The sequence below is a fragment of the Equus asinus genome, chromosome X (genome assembly GCF_041296235.1).
Source record: "Equus asinus isolate D_3611 breed Donkey chromosome X, EquAss-T2T_v2, whole genome shotgun sequence".
In the NCBI taxonomy this organism is placed as follows: domain Eukaryota; kingdom Metazoa; phylum Chordata; class Mammalia; order Perissodactyla; family Equidae; genus Equus; species Equus asinus.
The window spans coordinates 25,531,571-25,555,108 of NC_091820.1; the positions used below are offsets into that span (position 1 = coordinate 25,531,571).

Below are 23,538 nucleotides of genomic sequence, written 5' to 3' on the forward strand. Positions count from 1 at the left end.
TTGGAGAAATTGTACAATCTCTAATTTCAGATAGATTATAATTGTAGAGAGAATTGATCTCCATCGAGTTTCAGAGATATCTTTGAGAAATTATGTAATTTCTCACTTTAAGGAACTGATCACTTCAGAGGCTCTTAAGGTCTCCATTTTCACCTTTCTACTAATTTTTCTTGTCTATTGTTCTATGTCTCTTACCATTAAACCAGGAAAAATAATAGTCTTAAATTAAACGCCAAGATTTGAGCTCTTTAAATAGGTACCTAGAGAAATTGGAGTGGGTTGACAGGGCATATCTGAAGCTAATTATACAGTGGAAAAACACAATTCCTATAGTTTTTTTTAAACTAAAAAGTTATATCATGTTAATTCAAATAATTTAAAAAATAAAGATAAACTTCTTGAAAAAAAGCTGAGATGTTAAGTTTTTGAATTTGGACAAGACTATGGAATGAGGCACACTCATTGATTCTCGGAGCTACAAAGGACCTTAGATATCATCTAGTCCAACTCCTTATTTTATAAACGAGAAACCAAGGTTTGTCTAGTTTAAGTGACTTGCCCAAGGCCACACAGCCAACTAAGGACCCAGCCAGGACTGGAACTCAAGTTTTCTTCTTCCTAGGGCTGTGCCCTTACCAATACTGCCACCCTGATCTTCAAGCCAGCGAAGGAGCACTGGACAAAACAGGAGGACAAATAGATAGTCGCTGCTCTCTGATTCCACCGAGGAGCAGCAAGAGACTCATTTACAAGGAGGAATTCCAGATTTTTGGAATTTGTCTCCTTTTTATTTTGTGGTCTGATTTCATTTTCACTGCCCCACAGCACTGTACTGGGACCTCTTACAGTAGGTGTAAAATCAGGGAGAAGATAAATATTTAGAGAAAGGACAGTAGGACTTGAGGGAGACTCTAGGAGTCCCCTGAGACACTTAACGAGCCCCAAACAGGTAATCATTTAGAGAATAATGGCTTGAACGTGTCTTGGATTCTCAGGTGGTCCTAAAGCCTTAGCCACAAAAGGAGAGCCTTTATTTTAGCTCATAAAGGAATTGGATAAAGTGAAAACTTTATAAATGGGTTAAAGAAGGAGCAGGTCTCAAACACCTTAGTCAGAAATAAAAATTTGTGATGACGAAGACATTGATGCAGAAGATGACTGGGAAGTTCGAGTAAAATAGTTCCATAAAATATACAGTGGATGTAAAGCAATACAGTGCATGTCTGAACCAATATATTATTAAATAAAACAGGTGATTTTATTTATTTGTTTGGTTATTTATTTTTGAGGAAGATTAGCCCTGAGCTAACATCTGCTGCCAATCTTCCTCTTTTTTTTTGCTGAGGAAGACTAGCCCTAAGCTAACAGCCGTGCTCATCTTCCTCTTCTTTATATGTGGGACACCTGCCACAGCATGGCTTGACAAGGGGTGCACAAGTCCGCACCTGGGATCTGAACCGGTGAACCCCGGGCAGCCAAAGTGGAATGTGGAAACTTAACCACTGTGCCACAGGCTGGCCCCTGGGTGATTTTAAATAGGTATTTAAAATATGTAATTTAGAGTGACTAAATTAATAATTCTATAAAACAAAAATAAGAAAATTTAAAAAGAAGAAAATTCAAAAGCAGGATCAAAACATACTGAAGGAGAATTTTTAAAGTTAAGAGATACCTTGTCTGGAAAATTTAATAAGACAAACCTTTCCTAAAGGACATGTCTCTCCTTGAAGAGCCAAAAGAGTCCCCTCACCTCCATTCTTCTGAGTTAACAAAATTGAGGCATGAAATCCAATTTCTGGAGAACTGTAGTAATGAAGATCTAAGACTGCTGTTATTGCTTTAGAACCGAGTTAGAAAGAATTGATGGGCAGTGGAAGAATAAAAACAGACTCGATAAAAGATGGCAGGCTGAAAAAATGGAAAAACATCTAATAATTTTAGTCAGACTCATGGCAGAAGCAAGTTCAAGGACTTTAGTCGGTATTGAAGACTTTTTCATGAACCCGATTAATTTAAATTGTTGTTGAGGTAGCCGATGCGAAGTTAAATTTAAGTTGGACTCGATTGCACAATCGATGAGAAACTGTTAAGGTATCATAATAAGTCAATATCTTCTCTCCTCTCTCTTCCACGTCAACCCAATGTATCATAATTTGTATTTCATGCAGCATCCTGCAGAAGGTGCTTTAAGCACGTGTATTCCTTTGACGGACACAAATGGCCCCAGAAAACAGTCTCATTTTGTTGTTGTTATGTGAAAAATGCTGAGTGCTGTGCATCGAGAATGAACACCTCAGCTCCACAAACCCGGGGCAGCTGCTGCCTGCCTTTTGGTTACACGAAGTATTTATTCACCTAAAACAGTTTGTGTACATATAGCTGCAGAAATCTTTCATCTCTGTCTAAAGAAGAAATGTGGGAAACCCCTCCATCACTGAAACTGTTCTTGTAAATATTCACTCTCGCTATCCATATTATCTGCAGCTTTTTATTCTATTGTGAAAAATCCACACCACCTCCATTCACAAAACACAATCTATATGCTGCATTCGACGGATTTTTCCTAAAGGCAGCTCCTTATTGCATCAGCAAATTTTCAGGGGTAATTTTAGCGTGAGTTGACTATCCAGGCTTCCTCAGGGAAGAAAGAACGCAGTATCGTAGGGGAGGCTAACATTGCATTTTAAAAATAAATTCGTTTGTCAGGGCCGACCTGGTGCCATAGTGGTTAGATTTGCACACTCCGCTTCAGCGGCCTGGGGTTTGCAGGTTCAGCTCCTGGGTGCGGACCTACACACCGCTCATCAAGCCATGCTGTGATGGCATCCCATATACAACATAGAGGAAGATTGGCATGGATGTTAGCTCAGGGACAATCTTCCTCAAGCAAAAAGAGGAAAATTGGCAACACATGTTAGCTCAGGGCCAATCTTCCTCACCAAAAATAAATAAATAAATAGATAGATAGATAGATAAATAAATTCATGTGTGAAAATACAGATTCGCCACAATAAATGCTCCTTTAATAATGTGAGGCTTCCAACTTACTTGATATAGTAGGGCACTTTGTTCGGTGAGATGGCTCTCTCCCAGGGACCCTGGACAGAAGCTGAAAAAGGGGGAAACAAAAAAAGGCAAGGAGGTCAAGTTCACTGCAAACAGGAAAGACAACATTAATCTCCAGAATTACAATTTTACACTGATATTGGTCTGTTTGCTCAGTTGCCCATGAAGACAGGACGGATTAACCTGCTGTTCTGAAGTTTCTGTCCTAAGCCAAGTGAAATCGAACTCATTCAGGCACAAAGATAAATGCAAAGGAAAAAAAAACCCCGTTCCACTGTTAACCCTATAGAACAGATAAGAAACGGAACGAGCAGACTGACGGGTTTTCTCCGATGCGTCTCCATCGGGTGCTTTTCTTAGAATACTTCCTGTTGCTGCTTCTCAGTATCTTTTACCATTTGATTGACTGGGTTTTATTAGTCCAGCAGCTGAAACATCCCTCTGTGACATATTTACATTCTAAGTTATTGAAGCTACAGAACTACACTTATCACTCTGCTATGCTTGTTTTTCCCTTTATTTGATTTAAACAGAATCCAATTTCATTTACCGAATATATGTTTAATTGGGGCCTCAAAATGTCAGCTGACCAGCATGATCTTATTAGAAAAGAACCAAAAGTGAGAGAATGACACCTCATAGCAGAGTGTAATGAAACTTTTGTGATGAGTGATGAATCCTATAGGAGAAATTAAATTTCACATCCTGGGAATTCGTTTTATAACGACTTTATTGTGGGTCAGTCAAATCAATCATCTTTAAACTGCGTTTTAAATGCTTAAGTTGTACAGTTTTTTTCTTTCCCAAAGCTGAACTCTAAAAATACCTTTTTTATACATTGTTTAATCTGATGGGTTTTTTTCTTTCTTTGAGACAAAATAATCATGTTAAGAGACACCATAACATTTCCTCAACAATAAAATCTTCCTTCCTCCTGACAGTTTTAGGAAACTGGAGTTTTAAGAGACATAGAATATGATCAGGGATATAAATATAAGGAGCATTCTTACTAACATCTAGCAATTTTATGTGTATGTCCATATTTTTCCTGAATTTCCACCCTGCTTACAATTTGAAGCACAGCTGATGCTGACCACTATTTCCTCGTCTGAAAAGCTCCCTTCTAAATTAGTCTCATAGAAAATTCACTGCACAGTGTATTGAGATGTAAGAAAACGTCAAAGCTAATATAGCCTTGACTACGCTGTATAATACGAAAGAACAGCTTCTAATAAAAGTTAACTTCACCCACTGCCAGACAATTCAAGCGCAATGAAACTCCAGACTCTTTGTTTTATATGGAGGAATAGAGAGATCGAATCACCCAGCCTTCAGCCAGACGTGCTGCTTTGTACCGTCGGCGACACGTCATTTAAAAGATATCGGATACAGATTTGTATTTAGCTGCTAATTATGCCTTTTCATTTTGGCAGACAGCTTTTTAATATGGGGAAAAAAGACATTTATCTGCTATTTTGAAGTAGTCCCTTGCCTTCAATGTCTCTCTGTCCTTCTTTTTCTAATCCTCTCCCCCTCTGCTTTTCTCATTCTCTGCTCAACTCTCGTGTCCATTTTTCTTCTCTAGCACACAGCTCTCTTGCCCAGATTAGTTCGTAGAGGAAAGATCTGATGTGAGAACTTAGGCTGGACTCCCTGACCTGCCTGGGCAGAGTCTGATGTTATGGAAACTTGTCACCCAAGCCCTCTCTAGCAGGAAACATGGTGAAGAGCCAGAAATCAGCTCCTGGCTGCTCACTGCACCCTTTTCTTAAAATCACAGCATTATAATGGGGATAGCTGTTAACTAGACTTATGGTGGTGATCATTTTGCAATATACACAAATATTGAACCATTATATTGTACACCTGAAACTAATATAATGTTGTATGTCAATTATACCTCAATTAAAAAAAAAAAGCTCAGGGGCAGTCCTGGTGGCATAGCAGTTAAGTTTGCGGGCTCTGTTTCAGAGGCCTGGGGTTTGCGGGTTTGGATCCTGGGCACAGACCTGTGCACCGCTTATCAAGCCATGCTGTGGCAGGCATCCCACATATAAAATAGAGGAGGATGGGCACAGATGTTAGCTCAGGGCCAAGATTCCTCAGCAAAAAGAGGAGGATTGGTGGTGGATATTGGCTCAGGGCTAATCTTCCTCACCAAAAAAAAAAAATCCCACCTCAAAAGAAAAACAACCCAGCATGATAGAAGGAAGAAGAGAACTCCAGAGAGCCTTTCATCCAGCTACCTTGCTGGCTGTATTGTCAAGCCTATGAAAGCCTAAATGGAGAAAGGAACGGCTTTTCTTTTTTTAAAGGTCTCTCTGGGGAGCTGGCCCCATGGCCGAGTGGTTAAGTTCGCATACTCCACTTCAGCGACCAAGGGTTTCGCTGGTTCAGATTCCGGGCATAGACATGGCACCGCTCATCATGCCACACTGAGGCGGAGTCCCAGATAGCATAACCAGAGGCACTCACAGCTAGAATATGCAACTGTGTACTGGGGGGCTTTGGGGAGAAGAAGGGAAAGGAAAAAAATAGAAGATTGGCAACAGTTGTTAGCTCAGGTGCCAATCTTAAAAAGAATAAAAAAGAAATGATCTTTAAAAAAAACCAAAAACGTCTCTCTGGGCAGAGGCCTCACCATTTCTCTCATTATCCCTTTCCAGTCCTTTATCATTCTTTTCTGATTCAGAGGATGTTGGGTATGTCTTCTGGGGGCCAAAGAGTCCATTTGGATTTCCTACATTATTCCTAGGAGTCTCTCAGACAAAAGTGAGCTGGAGAGGTCTCTTGGCTGCCTGGCCCAGCTCAGGGGCTCTCTGCCTGCAAGAAACAACCTTCAAGCAGAAAATCGAGCAGGAGACGGGCAAAGTGGTGGCACCCTGCGGAGCTAATGGCAAGACCTACATAGACTACATCTATAGTTGCCTTTGCATTGTCAAATGTTAAAAGGAAAAAAAAATCCAAGAAAATGCCAGAGGAGTAATCACAATATGCTTGAGCTAAATGGTTGAAAAGATTTAAAAAAGAATATTCCCCCCAATTTTAAGTTCCAGATCAATATGAAATTTTAAGCTTTCATAATTACAGTTCTTAATTTAATTTTTTATAGAGTATACAAATTGTATATAAAAATTGTGAAGTTTTAAAATTAAGAAAAAGTCTTTTGTCTTTATGAGCAACTATCAAATAGAGCCAATGGTGAGATTCAGTGACCTTTTTTTGCTGAAAGATGTTTTTTACTCTTTGATTCAGTTTATAAATGCACCTAAGCAACTGCTTTGCAGTCATCATTTGAAACTCTGAAATTTTATGGTAAAAAATGTCCTTGAGGCGATAAAAAAAGGGAAAATAACAGCAGCCTTCCCTCGTTCCTCCCCGGCCCCATCACTGCTACAGACACACATGCTGGAACCACTTGATTTAGAAATAACGCACAATTGAATGACGGTTCTATGCAAGTGGATTCGGTGCTCCTTCTCTAGAGATTGTTAAAGAGTTGTTGGCAATTTTGCTCGGGGCTGCCGGATGATTCTGGTCTTGCATATATTCAAAAGTTGATCAAATATATGGTAACTCTCATAAGTGTGTCCCAGAATTATCATTTCACTTCTTGCAGGAGTGCCCATGCCAACAACAGCTGTTTCTTATCTCAGTGTGCCAGTGCAAGCCTGTCATCCTTCACAAAGCTAGCCTACGTAATAGACACACGCATCTTTTATGCCTGATGTGTCCATTTTTAGTGCCCACCCAAAGCAGATTTATTGGCAAATAGTTTTTATCTGACACTGCGCTGTCCTTTGGTATTTTCTTATACAGATGTTTCTATAAGCACTACGTGTAATTCCAATGCAGCTTTGTGATTCAGATTCTCGAGTTTAAAAATCATCCATTATCATACAGCACCAGCACCATGGGGTATTGTCTACTGAATTTAAATAGCAGACTACATATGAGTTTATTTATTCCAAAACCAACCTCTGAATTTCCCCTTGCGTTACAGGTGCAGTATGTTATTAAGAGCAAGAAAGGGTGGCGGTTCTACCTTCAAATGCTTTTCCTCCCTCCAGGTGACAGGATTCAATACTGTGCCCAAGGTGGTTTTGAAAATCACAAGCCCAGGCCACACTGTTTAGGGGAAGTTCTTATTTCAACCACATTTTAATGCGCGATGAACAGAATGTGCCAAGCGATGCACCCCAGCATTAAGTTGTCTTTGAATCGACACAGGGGCCTAACCAGAAAATTGAAAAGAATGCTAATGTTATGTAAACTGTGCCAAAAGAGTACTCTGCAATTCAGACCCATGTATATTCATTCATCTTTCTACTTTTCTTTCTTTTTTTTTAAAAGATTTTATTTTTTCCTTTTTCTCCCTAAAGCCCCCCAGTACATAGTTGTGTATTTTTAGTTGTGGGTCCTTCGAGTTGTGGCATTTGGGATGCCACCTCAGCATGGCTTGATGAGTAGTGCCATGTCCACGCCCAGGATTTGAACTGGTGAAACCCTGGGCCCCCAAAGCGGAGCACGTGAACTTATCCACTCGGCCATGGGGCCGGCCCCTCTACTTTTCTTATATTTGGTAGATTTGGCATTTGACAACAGTAGAGTCAAAAAAAAAGTGGGGGCAGGTTATAAAAGCAAAGAATACAGCATTAACTGGAGACAAAATAGAAACGTCACCTATAGGGTTAAGAAAAAGGCATTAGGGAGGAAACGCCACTGACACTTGGCTCCTCAGAAGGATACAATTCTAGTGATGGTTTTATGGGCACCTTCTATCGAGGCGAGCTACTCTAAAGCAATGTTTCTTGATCTTTTTGCCACTATCTTCTCCACTCCCCACTCCCAGGCCCCAGGTATCTTTTTAGACATTTTTTCCTAATCGCCCTACCCTCCATCAAATTTTAATACCACAGACATACCGTATGTCTGTTTATGTATTGTACGTATCTGCGCTTTATATAAAAAGAGTAAGATTTTTCATCCCCTAGGAAACAATTTTTGTCCCCTTGGGGGGCAAGATCACACCCACTGAGAATGCTTGATTTAGAGCAAGTGTTGCGGGGAGAGGAGAAAGGAAAATCTCTTATGTGCCTAAAACTTGACCTCAACAGCTCCTTTGATACTTACAATGACCTGTGAGGTAGGTATTATCATTATTTTCATTTTGCAGATAATGGCATAGTTATGATCACATGGAATAGCATCTCTAAGGTCCTAAGTCAGTAACAGATCCTAATTTGGGGATATTACCTAAACTGAAGTCAGGTGATTCAGGAAAGGGAGAAAATGAACACGTTGCTTGTCTACCATGTACCCTGCACTGCACGTTCCTTAAGGTCATCCTCCCAAACACCCAGTGAGGTCACGCTATTCCATTATTACACAGGAAGAAAGTGAGGTTCAAAAACGTTCGGTAGATGAACCTAGGTCATGCAGCTGGTAAAGAGTGCATCCAGGATCACAACTAGGTCTGTTTCCTTTTTGTAATTTATTCTACATTATTATGTGTGGTACATAACAGGTAATCTATAAATATTTGCCAAACAACTGAGTAAATATGTACATCTTTTCTTTTTTGAGGAAGATTAGCCCTGAGCTAACATCTGCTGCCAATCCTCCTCTTTTTGCTGAGGAAGACTGGCCCTGAGCTAACATCCGTGCCCATGTTCCTCTACTTTATATGTGGGATGCCTACCACAGCATGGCTTTTGCCAAGTGGTGCCATGCCCGCACCCGGGATCCGGGCCGGCGAACTCCGGGCCGCTGAAGTGGAATGTGGGCACTTAACCTCTGCGCCACCGGGCCGGCCCCAATATATACATCTTAAAAGGGATTGTAATGTCATCTAGTTCAAGTTCTCTACACTCTATCTGATATCTAAACTTACCCTCTACATGATTTCCACCAAATGATTTTCCAGGAGCTACTTGAATGACTTCATTGTCACCGCATCCTGGAGGGCTCTTTTGAATTTCCCATAGCTTTAGTGATGATTAGAAACAGCTTCCTTTTATTTTGGTCAAAATCTGCCTCCCTATGATCTATAATCTCCACCACTGGTCCTGTCCTAAATGTCTAAATTAAATCATCTGATCAGTTCAGAGAAGGTAATTTCAAAAAAGCTAAGATGGGACCTATTGTTACCAGAAAGACAAAAACAGAGCCCTTATTCCTAAAGAAACAAAACAATACCTGACGTCACCTCACTCATTACGCCACACATTTTTACAGAGCACCTACTCTGCACCAGGCATTGTGCAAAGTGCTGGCGCTAATGCAGTAAATCAGACAGACACAGTGCCTGCTACTTTGCACTTAATTTTAGTCTCTGAGGATCTTTTCCAATGAGTGTATCTAATATCCCAGCAGTAAAATCAATCTACCGAACACACATTATGTACTCAGCCCTGTGCTAGGTATTTGCAGGCAGGGGTGAAGTAGGGTGGGGTATGCTAGAGAACGAGATCCTAACATGTCCCATGTCCTTAAGGACTTTATTATTTAAATGGGATCAGGTTTTAGAAGAACATATATTATAATGGGACTATACCCGTCAGGGTCCCGGCAGGAAACAGATGGCACATTCAATTTGGGTAAGCTGAGTAGAGATTAGTAAAAGGATTGGTCACAAAGGTCTATGAGGAGTGTAGAGAAATCACAAGGGGCAATATTAATAACAACACGGACCCATTACCCCCCTAGGTCTGAGAGGCCAGGAGAGAGTCATTACTGGAATCCAGAGAGAGAAGTCAGAGTGCCTCCCACCCCCACTGCCCGCAAATAAGCGAATAAGTGAGAACGAATACACATTGGGTGAAGAGAGTCATGTGACAGGATTTTGGTCAAGGGAAGCAGACAGCCGGGGAGTCAAGGGAATAAAGCTTCTGACCTCATTCTCCATCTTCCCATCCATCTCCTACCATGGCTCTCCAGTGGCTGAGCCCAGTGCAAAGCTAGAGGGCTGGAGATCCCATTTGTGCAGCCCACGCACGTCAACCTCCCAAGGCCCAGAGCAAGGTAGGGAAGTGTGGAGAATGCATGTGGAGGGGCAAGATGCAGGCATTTCCTCGTGCTGCTGCTATGACGATAGCCTCCTATCTCCCCTCAGGTTCTCCCTAGCTTCTCAGCCCCTCCAGTATAGCACTAATAGATTAATTTCAACGAAGTACTATTCAGAGCAAGCACATGGCTCTTCCTAATGCAAAATCCTCCCATAGTTCCCCTTCATATACACTAATTTTAAAATTCCTTCCCTTAGCGTCCAAGGCCCTTTATGTTCTGATTTCACCTCATCTCTTTCTCCCAGTCCTTCCTTAAATGACTCCAGTGCTTCTCCTCATCCGTGCTTTCGGACCCCCGTGCTTAGCGACAGAGACAGTTAACTGTATAACATCCAGTCTCCTCTTCTTTACTAACAGAATTTCTAACCATTGGGCGCAGCCATGTTACTAAGGCCTATGAATGTCAGCTGAGGATATTTGGGTACGGTCTCTGGGAAAGTTCTTTAAAAGTGGCTGACTCCATTGAGAGGCAGCTTTTGCCCTTTTCCCATCCTTCCTCCTGCCTGGAACATGGCTGTGATGATGGCTGGAGCTGTAGTACCATGGAGAATGGAAGCCATCTTGGTTGCAGTCCCCCAGAAGCAAACACGGAGACAAGGATGTGAGTGCAGGTAGTTTGAGAGGTAATTCAAGGAAGCACTGGGTGAAGAGTCAGAAGTGAGACAGGGAAAGGAGGAAAGCTGACAAAAGATGCATTACTGCATTGGGCACCTGGGGCTCAGCTCGGCTGGGGGCTTCAGTGGAGAATAAACATCAGAGTTATCCCCCACGAGGGGTAAGGAAACTGGAGTATTTACTTACATTGCTTGAGGGCTACTCTTGAAGTATGGGGGGTGTCACTAACTCCATGGCACTTCTGGCCTGCCCCTTGTGGTGGGAAGCAGGCTCTGATGGCCAGAGAAGGTCTTAAAGGCAGAGTCGCAGGCGTGTGTCATTGGAAGCCTAAGTTTGGTGTGCCTGGGCATGGTGAACACCAGAGGGATATAGGCAGGGCCCAGATAACTTATGCTACAGAAGCTATGCACTGAGAATGGCTGAGAAGAAAGATATGGGGGATCTAGGTGCGTGATGGATGTGTAGTGACCACGTCAATTTATCTCTGGATTTCTATGTGAGAAACTTAGAAACCTCTACTTTGTATAAACCATTGTGATTTGGGTTTTCTGTTAAATGCAGCCAATTCTGCTTTTGATTGAACCACTCCCACTCACCCAAACCATCTCTGGCTGCTCACATCATTCCTGGCTCACATTTAAATGGCGTAACCATATCCCATTAATGGATGTACCAAGACTTATTGAAGAAATCCCCTCTTTGGGAACATTTAGCTTGTTTCCAGGTATTCACTGTTGTAGGTAAGGCTGCAATGAACATCTTTATAAATAAATCTTTGCATACAGTTTTGTTAATTTTCTTAAGCAAAATTCCTGGAAGTATATTTATTTGATTGAAGCCTATGGACATTTTAAAGGCATTTTATACAAATTACATTCTTACCAGCAGGAGTCATTCTTTATTGATCCAGGTGAAAAGAGAAAAATCCATTTTTCTCAGGTCAATGGCATTGAGTTGGTATAATTCTCGAGGCACGTTAGATATCCTGCCTGATACAGTGGATTATTTGAGAACATGCCCCTCACACCCCTTCCTCCCATGACAGATTGTTCAGAAAGGCACTCAGCACTTTGGCTTTCTATCTCCAAGCCCAACTCAGTATCTTGAGAGGTATCTGGATCCAGGGGAAAGTGTCCGGAACCCAGATTCAAAAGAACTGGATTTGAGTCCTGACTCCACCATCACTGCATGATCGTAAGCAAGTCTTGTTTTCTCCCTGAGCCTTATTTTTCTTATATGCAAAATGGGAATAATGATATCTCCCTTACCAAAATGTTGTCAGGATAAAAGGAGAAAACGGATATGAAATTGCTTTGCAAAATGTAAATCACCATACAAATAATGCTTATAATCACATACCTACGGGATGTTGTGTGAATGCTGGTAATCCTAGAATCAATCTTTCTGCTTCAACTGGGCAGCGTTTGTCTTCAACCCTTGGATCCACTCCTAACTACCATTAACGTACCACAAATAGTATAAAGTGTGGCAGAGAGAAACGCCTTTGAACACTATCTAACTGCCTGGGCTTATGGAACTTCTTTCTATACCTCTGTCTGCTTAGACCAGTAGCATCTGCCCAACAGATCCATCATTCTTAGGTAGACCATTTGTCCACTATTCATCAGCATGAACGATGAACAGATTAGTTCATATTTGATACAATGGGAAATCAAAGGTCACAGACAATTTTATGATCAGAGGATTATGATGATGATAAGATAAGAAGATGTTTCTTGTGATCCTATACAATAGATTAGAGGTCGTAGAGTGGAGCTCGAGAGGTAGTTCGTAAGTGAATTTGGTGTCCAGTGAACGTGAGAAATCACAGGTGACTCTATACTTCTAAGACTTAGTTACTAGACAACTGGGAGTTTCATGGGCAGACAAAAAAGCTGGGAGGTGAATTTCACATAAATTATATATTTAGGTTAAAATATTCGGAAGGTGGGTCTTTTCACTGAAATTCAAGTGAAAGAATGAGACTGTGAGTACTACATGATACCTGAAGCTATGAAATGGCTGGATTCTTTAAGGAAAGGAGGCTATAAAAAGAGAACTGTACCCTGGGGAACACCGCGAGATGGTGGTGGCAACAGAAAAGCCACCAAAGAAAAACAACACAGAAACTAGAATGAAGTAGGGTGAAATACAAGAAGCACAACTCGATGATAAGGCATGAGCACCAATGGATTCCTACGGACTAAGGGTATAAAAGAGGAAGATGTATTTGGTCACAAGATTACTGGTGATCTTAACAGGGCAAGTTCCTAAGAGTGATGAAGGCCAAACCAGATCACAGAAGTTGAAGGAAGGGGTAGCTAGAGGGGAAGTAGCAGGATTAGGTCCTAACTAAGCATTTGAGAAGTTGTCTATGAATGGAGGAGGATGGAAGTGGAGAGGGGGGACATCTGAGGACTGGTCATTCCTCTCTCCTGTTCTGTAAACAATTCATTTGTTTATGGAATTTGCTTAGGGTCTTCTTTATCATATTAAATTACATGAAAAACTTATTTCCCTTGTTTTTTTACTTCCTAAGGTCATAATCGATTATAATATAGTATTTAAGTTCTCAGGTAGTTATTCATGCTATATGTACATGTATGTATATATCATTTTTCCCCATTGCAATTGCTTTCCATATGATTTCTATTTTCTTATGATGTGATGCATATAGTTACCGTGGCAAGAGTAAGTTTTCTGTCATTTAACTGAAAGGCCAAGTTAAATTTAACACTTTTCAAAACATTAAATTAAAATAAGAATAGTCCTTTATACATCTATATCATATATCAAAAGTAAAGATCCAGTGAAAACTTTAAGATCACTTACTAAACTTTCAAAGATGGGAGGATTTTCCATAAAGATTTCAACAGCAGAGACAGATGGGCTACATTCCAGAGGGGAAGGTCACACAAGTGATGAATGAGACCTCTAATGTCTGCCATAGCTGTGAAAATCTTTACGGCTAACTAAAATTCCTCACGAATAACAACCTGTAAATATTACATGAGCTGTCAGACAGATAACACCGAGCTCCGAGACCATCGCACATGGCGAACAGGATACTACACCGTGGGATTTGTCAGTAGATGGTGAAGTCATTTAGAGTATCAGGCGTACATTTGATCTCGGAAGTCAAGAGTTCATACTAAACTACTTGGCAAGGTGACTGAGTTGCAGAGATAAACACTATATCTAATATCCAGGGCTGCTGGCTGCATAGTCCCACAAAGTCTAATAACCACTATTTGGTGGCATTACTCATGAAAGGAAGGCTCCTGCAAACTGACTGATACAAAACTTCAAGAACCTCATCGTGGTTATTAGGACAGTAAGAAAGAAATCAAGCCTCACAAGGCCAGAGCTAGGAGGACAGGTGTCTGTATAAACAGAACCGTGACTGACATCTGCTCATGGAATTTCTAAAGAATTTCAAACAGAATTGGCTGACTGCATTACCATAACACTTTCCTCTGGGTAAAGGTGGCTACAGTCTTTAGGCCATCTGGGTGAAGTCAGGTTACTAACAAGTCAGTGCAATACTGCCAGGTGCCTTTAGTATCTCTCCAGATGTGCTTTTAAAAGACGGCAGGCAGTCAACACCATTTGCTGAATGTTCTTTGTGTGAACGGTATTGTATTAGGCACCAGGGAAATTTCAAGGAAAGTAAAATTTGGAACCTGAGCCAGTAGGGAGCAACTCAGATATTAAAAGCCAAATGACTATAGGTGGGAGGTGCATCCATTTAGGAAGCAAGGTAAGAGTAAGAAAGAACTAAGGCTATGAGAGCAATGAAAGCAATAAGAAGGTAGGAGAGATTAAATTTTGGCCCCAATTCTTTACTCCACTGTAAAAGAATTAAACATCTATACCTTAGCCAAAGCCTCATGGTGGGCAGAGTGCGCTTCCCAGCCCCTTGACCTTGGGCTTGACCGTGTGACTTGCTTTGGCCAATGGGGCTTTAGCAGACATGATATGAATAGAGGCTTGTCCTCTTGTGCTCTGGCAATCTGGCATGAACACACGCCCCAGGTAGCCTCTGTTCCTTCATCCTGGGCCTCAAAAACCAACACGTTTAGAGACAATCTGAACTGAACTAGTTGCCTGAAGCCAAACCCAGTCAACCTGTAGCCTGAAGCAGAGCTTTTCAGTCAAACTTTATCTCAATCACCTGGACTACAGTTGACCTGTAGACCCACGAGTATGAGAGTAGAAGCTTTCTATTCTCATATAGGGGAGGGAAGGAGAGAGAGAGAGAACAGCAAAGAGATTAAAGAACAGAAAAATACTCCCAAGCTAAAGTCTTCCCCATTTGTTACTAACCACTGCCTCTACTAGCATCCAAAGATTAATGGGGATTATCCCCTTTAGTCTATGCAGTTGAGACCTGCCGGTTGCCACTCACTAGTCCCTGGAACCCCTTCTCTGAAGCTGATAATCCATAATGGTTATAAGTATGAACTTGATTATGTTATTAAACTTCTACAGCCTCAGTCATCTCTTCTGTGAAATGGAGACAATAATAATCCTTATTCTACAGGGTTGTTGTGAAGATTAGACAAATTAATCCATGTAAAAGCCTTCCTCAGTGTTAAAAGCAAAAAGTGCTCAATATTTCTAAAATTCCTATTCCTCGCCTTATTATTATTATTAATGCAGTGAATTATCAGGATATTTATTCCAGAAAATAACTTACTGCCAGTGTGAGGAATCCCAGGGTAACCAGGCAAATGAGAGAGACTCTGGTTCCAGAGTTAAACTGACTGTTAACCACCAAAGCACAGGCCTCGGAAACAACTCCAGGAAATAATCCCTCTTCTAGCCGTTTTCTGACTCTTCAGAAGGTTTTACGCAGTTCTCAGAGTAGCAAAACTTGAAAGAAGACAAATCTTGCTTTTGACAGTCTGATGCTAGTGTCAACTACGACAGTCAACCAGGTTTTCTCATTTTATATTAGTGTGGCTTAGGAAATCAAAACAAATAGCTAAGTATTTTTAGAAAGAACTAAAAGAAGTCATTTTCGTTTTAATTTCTATTTTTAGTTCTGATTTTTAAGTTAAATTTCTCATTACCAAACTTACTATCTTCTTTTTTTTCTACTTAAATTAGCGTGGATGGTTCATGTTGCAGGAATGATCTGACCTGTCCTGTTTAAGACATAAACCTTGCTGTCCTTTATTTGGCCCGAAAATAGCAAGATTTCTAGTGACCTTTTGTGTTGGGCTCCAGGGATAACGGAAGATTTGATTCAGAACTCTCCATCTTCCCGGATACTTCTAGTAGATGAATCTGCTTCAGACCTCCTGAGCCAAGTCTTTTGAATCAATCTCCTCCCGTTGATGGCCTGGGCCAAATTCCCCAACACCAACTCTCACTTTTTACCTTCTGAGAATGAATCTCTCTGTCCTTAACTCACACCATAAATGAGCTCATTCCATTCCATTCCTCTTCTAATTTTTTTCCCAGGCGTTTCCTGCTCAGATTTTCTCTTTCCAAGTCAAATTGTCCCCATGTTGACTAATCTTTCAATTATTCTCTCTCTTGTCTGCCTATTTCTAGCTCATTAAAACATTAGCACTCTCTAAAACCTATATTTATATTCATTATACATACATAAGAAATCCCTTTTCTGGACAAAAGGGCTATAAGGAGGCTACATGTAAAATTGGAAAGGGAGATATTCATCATATCAGAATGGCTAAGTAGAAGGGAGAACCTGATTCTCATTTTGTGACTCTTGCTAAGTGAAATCAAGGGCCAAGCAATGAGAAGCATTTTTTGCTAGATTCCTATCAGAGGAAATACTCTCTACCTTGGATTTGCATTAGCCAAGGAGCAACGTGTATTAATACTAGTCTCTATAGAACATCTCATTTCCTTCACTGGAGAATTAATTCCTCCTTCCACTCAACTCCTACAAGACCCACTATTTACCACAACTATAGAAGGTCATAATTTTTTTTATAGGTCTATCTCTTTTGTTTAGAATTGATGGCCCAAGGCCAGAATTCTGTCTTTCTCATCTTCCTATTCTGAGTGCTTAGTGTTTTTTAATAAATATACGAATGAATGAATGAATGAATGCTACAGGCATAGTAAGATCACGTCACTTCTTAGCTCAGAACTCTCCCAAGTCTTCCCTCCTTAATAAGAACAAGCTCCAAAGACTTTTAACCATAGCTGATAAGACCCTACCTAGTCTCTCTCTTGGTTGCTCACTGACCTCCTATCCTTCACCATCTTGTGAATCTCGGCTTCAGTCATGCTAGCCCCCTTGTCGTTCCTCAAACCCTCTAAGCACGCTCCCATCTCAGGGCCTTTACATTTAGTGTTTCCTCTACTTGGAACCCTGTGCCCCCCAATATCTGCCTGGCTTGCTCCCTCACTTCTCTATTCAAATGTCACCACCCTGACTGGCCCATTAAAAGAGTCCCCTTCCCCGATCACCTCCAGCCCTTTTAGCCTGCTTTATTCTTCTTTATCAAACTCATCACAACCCAGACTGCCTTCTCCTATTAAAATGTGAGCTCCATGATAGAGGAAATTTCTTTTATTTACTGCTGTTTCCACTGTACCTAGACCAGAGTTTGACCTGTATCGGTCATTGAATAGACATTTGTTGAGTGACAGAATGAATCATCTTAGCTGGCTGAAAATAAAGTGAAGCTCATAACATTTTCAGAACATTAGACTAGGCACTAGACTAAGTTCTTTTCTATTGTATTAGAGAGGGAACAATCTTTAGAGTGCCCAGTTATTCATTCAATCAAGGCATATCCTGCATCTATGTGCAAGGTGTTAGAGGCATGAAATTAAAAAAAGAAGTCCAGGGCATATCCTTTACCCTTATGGTGCTCACACTCCAACCCATTTCCTTTTATGATCTATTTTATTGACTATCCTTCATTCTAACTCTTGCCTGTCATCGGTGTGTAGGCTGCTGAGCTTAAGGGGTAGGGCAAGAGGCTGACGTAATTTTATGCTGTCCTCAAAGTCCTTACCCATTAATGGAGATCATGAGGTCTGACACCTTAAATAGTGATCATCAGTACACACACTGGAAAAAAAATCATCAACCTTATTAGGAAGGCAAGAGTAAATAAAATTACCCAGTGACTAGAATGAGCCTATTACAATGCCTTTTTCTCAGATGCTTCTAAATATCTGTCAGTTATAACGTCCCATCACAGATTGGGTTCCCCGGGAAGCAGACGCTAAGACAAAGCTTAGAGAGCAGGATATTTAGTAAGGTGTGTTCTTGGGTCAACACCTCGTGGAAGGGAGAAGAAGGAAGCAGGAATGGCAATAGGGAGAAGACAAGCTGGGATGCAGGCCCAGTGACAGTCTCAGTCAACCCCTTGGGAGCTCTTGAGCTGGAATGTTAAGAGGTCCCCTGAGTTGGAACAAAATGGCCAGGTCTTTCAACTCCTGCATTAATCAAGAGCTGCCTGTGGAAGGGGTGTGATCTTGGGCAAGGCGGCTGACGCAATTCCTGAAGGGACAGACAGCTGAAGGTTGTCTGCTGACGAACTCCTCTTCATTGAAGGGTACCTGAGAGTGTAGAAAAGTGTCTCAAATGATTCCTCAGACACAGGTCATTCTACTCAGTGTCCCAATGTGACCGCACTGCTACCACCACAAGTTGTGCAGGGGTTGGTATACAGGAATGGTTCTCAACCAGGGGAAATTTTGCCCTCCAGAACACATTTGACGTTGTCCGGAGACATTTTTGGTTGTCACAACTGAGGGACGGGGGTGCTATTGGCATGTGGTGGGTAGAGGCCAGGGATGTTGCTAAACACCCTACAACGCACTAGACAGTCCCCCCAACAAAGAATTGTCTGGCCCCAAATTTCAATAGTGCCCAGGTCAAGAAAGCCTGATTTACAGTCTGGCCTGTGGCCTATGAGGCGGCCTTCATCTTAAATAGATAGTAAATAAATGAACCGATCAGATGCTCTTTTTTGGAGAGTTTGATTGTAATACATACAGAGAAATTTAGATGGTAGAGAGGTGGGGAAGTCAAAAAAAGTCAGAGAGCTAAAGAAGAAAACAGAAGTCCCAAGGCAGTAGAAACTATGAGGAAAGAGAAGGTGGAGAGAAGAGAGAAGCTGTGATACTGTGAAGGTTTGAAGTCATAAGCAGCAAAGGCATATACAGAGAGAAGCAGACATATGCTTCACAGTGACTGTTGTTCCACATCCTTCCTTATGTTTCCACGTATCCTTAAAATACCCCTCATCACCTAAGCGCATCCCCGCTCCCGACAGCCTCAAGGAGACACAGCACATTACAGGACACATCTGCAGGAGACTGAAATCAAGATGATTGCTACTGCTGCTATCTGAAAGTATATTTAAAAATCCAAGAGAATGGTTTTTAAACCAGGGACAGTTTATGTAAGTTTACAAAAGAACAAAATTCCTTTTGTCCTCACCTCAGATTTCTCACTAAAAAGTATCTTGTAATTCCAAACTGGTTGTGTTCTGAAAATGGAAAACATCCAAATGGAAAAATGAAAGTAATGATTTTTGCCCACAGGGATGTGATTCCACCATTTCTGTTGTGCAAAGCTTTGTATTTTGGGACAGATGACAAAATGCTACCCTAGGCCAAAAAGCACAAATGCCTTCATTTTCTGGGGAGTGTAAAAATATACCTTTCAGAGCCAGCATTCCACCAAAATAGTGCCCATGTGTCACAAAACTGATTCAGAACTGCGGTGCCGGTCTCCCTGCCCTTGGTCCTTATGAGGCCCAGAGGAATCCGTCACAATGTGGAAGAAGAAACAAGAAAGAAGCAGGCATGTTTTCACGTGTCTGTTGAGCAACATCACTAATTATTAGAGGAATGCAAATCAAAACTTCATTGAGATATCACCTGACACTGGTCAGAGTGACTGTAATTACCAAGACAAAGAACAACAAATGTTGGAGAAGACGTGGAGAAAAGGGAACGCTCATACACTGCTGGTGGGAATGCAAACTGGTGCGGTCACTATAGAGATCAGTACGGAGATTTCTCAAAAAATTAAAAACAGAAATACCATACGATCCAGCTATCCCACTACTGGGTATCTATCCAAAGGACTTGAAATCAATGATCCAAAGAGATTTGTGCACCCCTATGTTCACCGCAGCACAATTCACAATAGCCACGATGTGGAAACAACCCAAGTGCACTTCTACAGATGAATGGATAAAGAAGACGTGGTATATATTTACAATGGAATATTACTCAGACACCAAAAAGGACAAAATTGTCCCATTTGCAACAACAAGGATGGACCTGGAGGGTGTGATGTTAAGCAAAATAAGCCAGAGACAGAAAGACAAACACCGTATGATTTCACTCATACGTGGAAGATAACAAGTACACGGATAAGGAGAACAGATTAGTGGTTACCAGAGGGGAAGAGAGTTGGGGGGTGGGCGAAAGGGACAAAGGGGCACATAAGTATGGTGATGGATAAAAATTAGACTGTTGGGGGTGAGCACGATGAAGTGTATTCAGGAATTGATAAACAATAATGTACACCCGAAATTACATAATTTTAACCATTATAATCCCAATAAAATTAATTTAAAAAAAGAAAAGAAAAGAAAGAAGCAGGCATCTGCCTCATCTCTGCCATGCCACCAGACTAATTTCCATGCAGGTATGTGATGAAGGAGTGGTGCTTAGTGATCAAGCTAAATGTCACCATTTAGCTCTAAAGCCAGAGCACGCATGGCGTATCACAGTAGCTTCATAAAGTCCGGAAGAGGTTAACGCAAAAGCGTCCCACTCAGATCCCCTTTCCCCAGCTGGCACACCCATCCCCGGCTGCGGTGAGCGATGGCTGCTATGGGCCCATTGCCCCCATTTCCAGAGAACCTCCCTCAGTGAAACAGGAACTGCCTTGCTGTCCCCCACTCCCCAGAAATCCACAGCCAATGACTGACTGACGTGGGGGAGCAAAAGCCCAGCTCCCTTGCCTCAACAAGGGGCCAAAGTGGTGTGATTTGTGCTCCAGAGCTCCCTGTGGGATCAGGCTGAATTGAGTCTCACTTCCTTGCTTCGCTTGACTCCCTGACCAGGCCTTCCGGCCTTCTCCCGCTTCCCTCATGCCCCTTCGCCTGAGAGCTGCTCTCTTGATAACTTCCTTGAACAAGAATCCCCCATCTAGGCTCTATTTCCACAGACCTTTACCTCAGGCCAGGGCGACCAACCATCCTGGTATGCCTAGGACTGAGACTTCCTGCGACATGGGAATTTTAGTGCTAAAAACCCCAAGAACATCCAGGACAAACCAGGCCCAGGGGTCAGCCTACCTAAGGCAGATAGACACTTGGATGGTGAACTCCAGGGACTCAAGTCATCTCAATAATACAGAAAAATCCAGGGGTGTTCTGGCAAACCAGCTACCCAAAAAAGAAAACAAAAAAAGCCTGATTTGCAGTCTTTGCCAATTTTTGTGGGGTAAATATTCCCACTGTGGCTGGTTTCAAGCTACCAAAGGTGGCTCTCCTGGACAGTGTATTTAACAGTTGGCCCTCTTGAGCCAGTGTAAGCCAGCTCCAGGATACAAATTCCCACAGCAGAAACTGAGAACTTTCCTAAGCTTTCTCGTGTGTTCCAATAAACGGATATGTAGCGCCAGTGATGCAAAATTTTGTCACTAAGGATACTCTAAAGCAAATCAAACTAAGGTCTTATTGGAGAATATAAATATCGAGCTCAAGGAGAAAGGGCCATAGAAATAGGTTTTGAGAAAAGACTGTAATTATTATCAATGTGACTGCTTTTGGTGGGCATCTGCAAGGCTATCTTTGAACTTACGGAGGTGTTAACAGCATGACGTTATCAGCATCACTGATAGGTTAGATGGCATTTGTCCCAAATTCATTAACACTCGGGACAGCATGTGACTGCTGAAGAAATTGGCCCAAATTCTTTTGCTCTGAGATTTTTTACCTGATAGAGGGCCTGAGGCTGAAAATCATGTCACATTGTATCTGCAAGCTTCTCCCTGACTTTTATCATGATGGCTTCTTTAAGCCAATCTGAAGCTTTAAATTATTGGCCCACTCATATTTCAAATTCATCCACCCCCTGAGGACAATGGTAGCAAAGACTGGAGCACTCAAGTGAAATGTCAGCAATTATTAAATGTGCTTAAAGTTTTTTTTCCCCTGCCTTTTTTTATTAAGTGTGTGAGTGGGGTGGCGGTGGTGGGGGTGAAGTTTTTGCAACTCTCAAAATGAAAACAAACTTTTTAGCCCTATATAGGAAGGGGAAACTGTAAACGCTTGGTTGCTTTAGCAAGAGAGAAAGTGCTAACCAGGGATTTGATTAAGGCAGTTAAGATTATAAAGCCTGCAAGAAATAACAGATCATTTTTTTTTTACAGTGTCTCATAATCTGAGAACAAGAAGATCATGCAATGAAATTCACAGCTTTTAAATTGAGAATAAACAGTAAAAAGGAAATTCATCTTATAGGGGTTCATAGCCATCAATAGAGTTTAATACTGCAAGAGGTCAACGGGTTAAAAGCCAGCGATAAAAAATTTTACCTTTATTGGTTTTTTCCATTACAAACGTAATACATGCTTATTGTAAAAAATCTGCAAAAGTCAAAAGAAACAAAAATACAGTAGCTGTTTGTGTTTTAATGTATTTTTTTAATTTTATTTCTTTGTGTGTTCCTTTCTGTTGTTTCGATTTTATTTTCTTATATAGTTGTGATCGTGCTGTAATTTTGAAGTCAGCTTTTTCCCTTAATATATTATACGGCACAGTAGACTTTTGTAAAAAGGACCATGTAAAGTTATGAATGCTATTAGTCCTTGCTGAGAGGCAACATAAAAGGTTACATTATTTATTGAGTGTCTACTATGTGATAGTCACTGTGCTAAATTTCATGCCCCTGTGTATTATCAATGTCAGGAGGAAATTCACCTCTTCTTTTTGGGGGGTATAAGACATACTTCATTCTGATAAACGACTTCCTTGAACATCTATCAAGGCCAGATACCTTGTTAGGTACTGGAGACTATAACTGTCAATGAGACTAACACCATCCTGTCCTTATAGAGATTAGGGTCTAATCATTGATTACTCATCTGTGCATCAGTTACACAAATAACTACTGAGCTCTCATAATATGCAAAGCACTGCACTTTCAGATTAGACCCATGAAAAACATCTTTGGAAAGTAGAGGAACTACTAACGCTGAGAATTAAATGCAAGAGAATGAATGATACTTCCATGTCTAGTCTGACTCTAACAGGCAGATGCTAACTCATGCTATCAAGTTGATAGTAGTAAGGATTGTAATACTCATGCTAATAGCAAACACTTGTATAGCACTTACTATGTGCTAAGTGCTGTTCTAAGGGCTTTACAAATATTAACTATTTGATCTTCACTATAACCCCATGAGATAATGTTACCATATTTCATTGAATTCAAAACGCCATCGGACATAAGGTGCTGTCTGATTTCAGAGCTGTTAAAACATGGAAGGAAAAGTATGTCTTAAGTTTGATGAAGTATATTACTGTTATCCCCACTTTACAGATAACAGATCAAGAGATTAAGTAGCTGAGCCAGTATTTGAACCTAGTCAGTCTAGTTGCAGAGCCTGTACTCTTAACCAATACCCCAAACCATGGGTGAGACGACACTTGGTCCAGAGGTGTCGAGAGAAAAATTCAGACTCTGTAAGCCAACTTAGTAGGGCCCAGACCAAGAGGAATAGAAAAGAGAAAAATCGGTGGTAATATTAGCTGACTAGACAGTC

The 23,538-nt window shown here is 41.2% G+C and overlaps 1 protein-coding gene across 14 annotated transcripts in view; it reads right to left on the reverse strand.

Annotated features, from left to right (window-relative positions):
• Positions 1-23,538, reverse strand: part of DMD (dystrophin) — a 2,265,680-nt gene that overhangs the window by 188,461 nt on the left and 2,053,681 nt on the right. For all 14 annotated transcript variants that reach the window (XM_070503127.1, XM_070503123.1, XM_070503121.1 and 11 more), the window contains one exon: positions 3,049-3,109. In XM_070503127.1, coding sequence (XP_070359228.1) covers positions 3,049-3,109 — 61 coding nt within the window. The remainder of the gene's footprint in view (positions 1-3,048; positions 3,110-23,538) is intronic.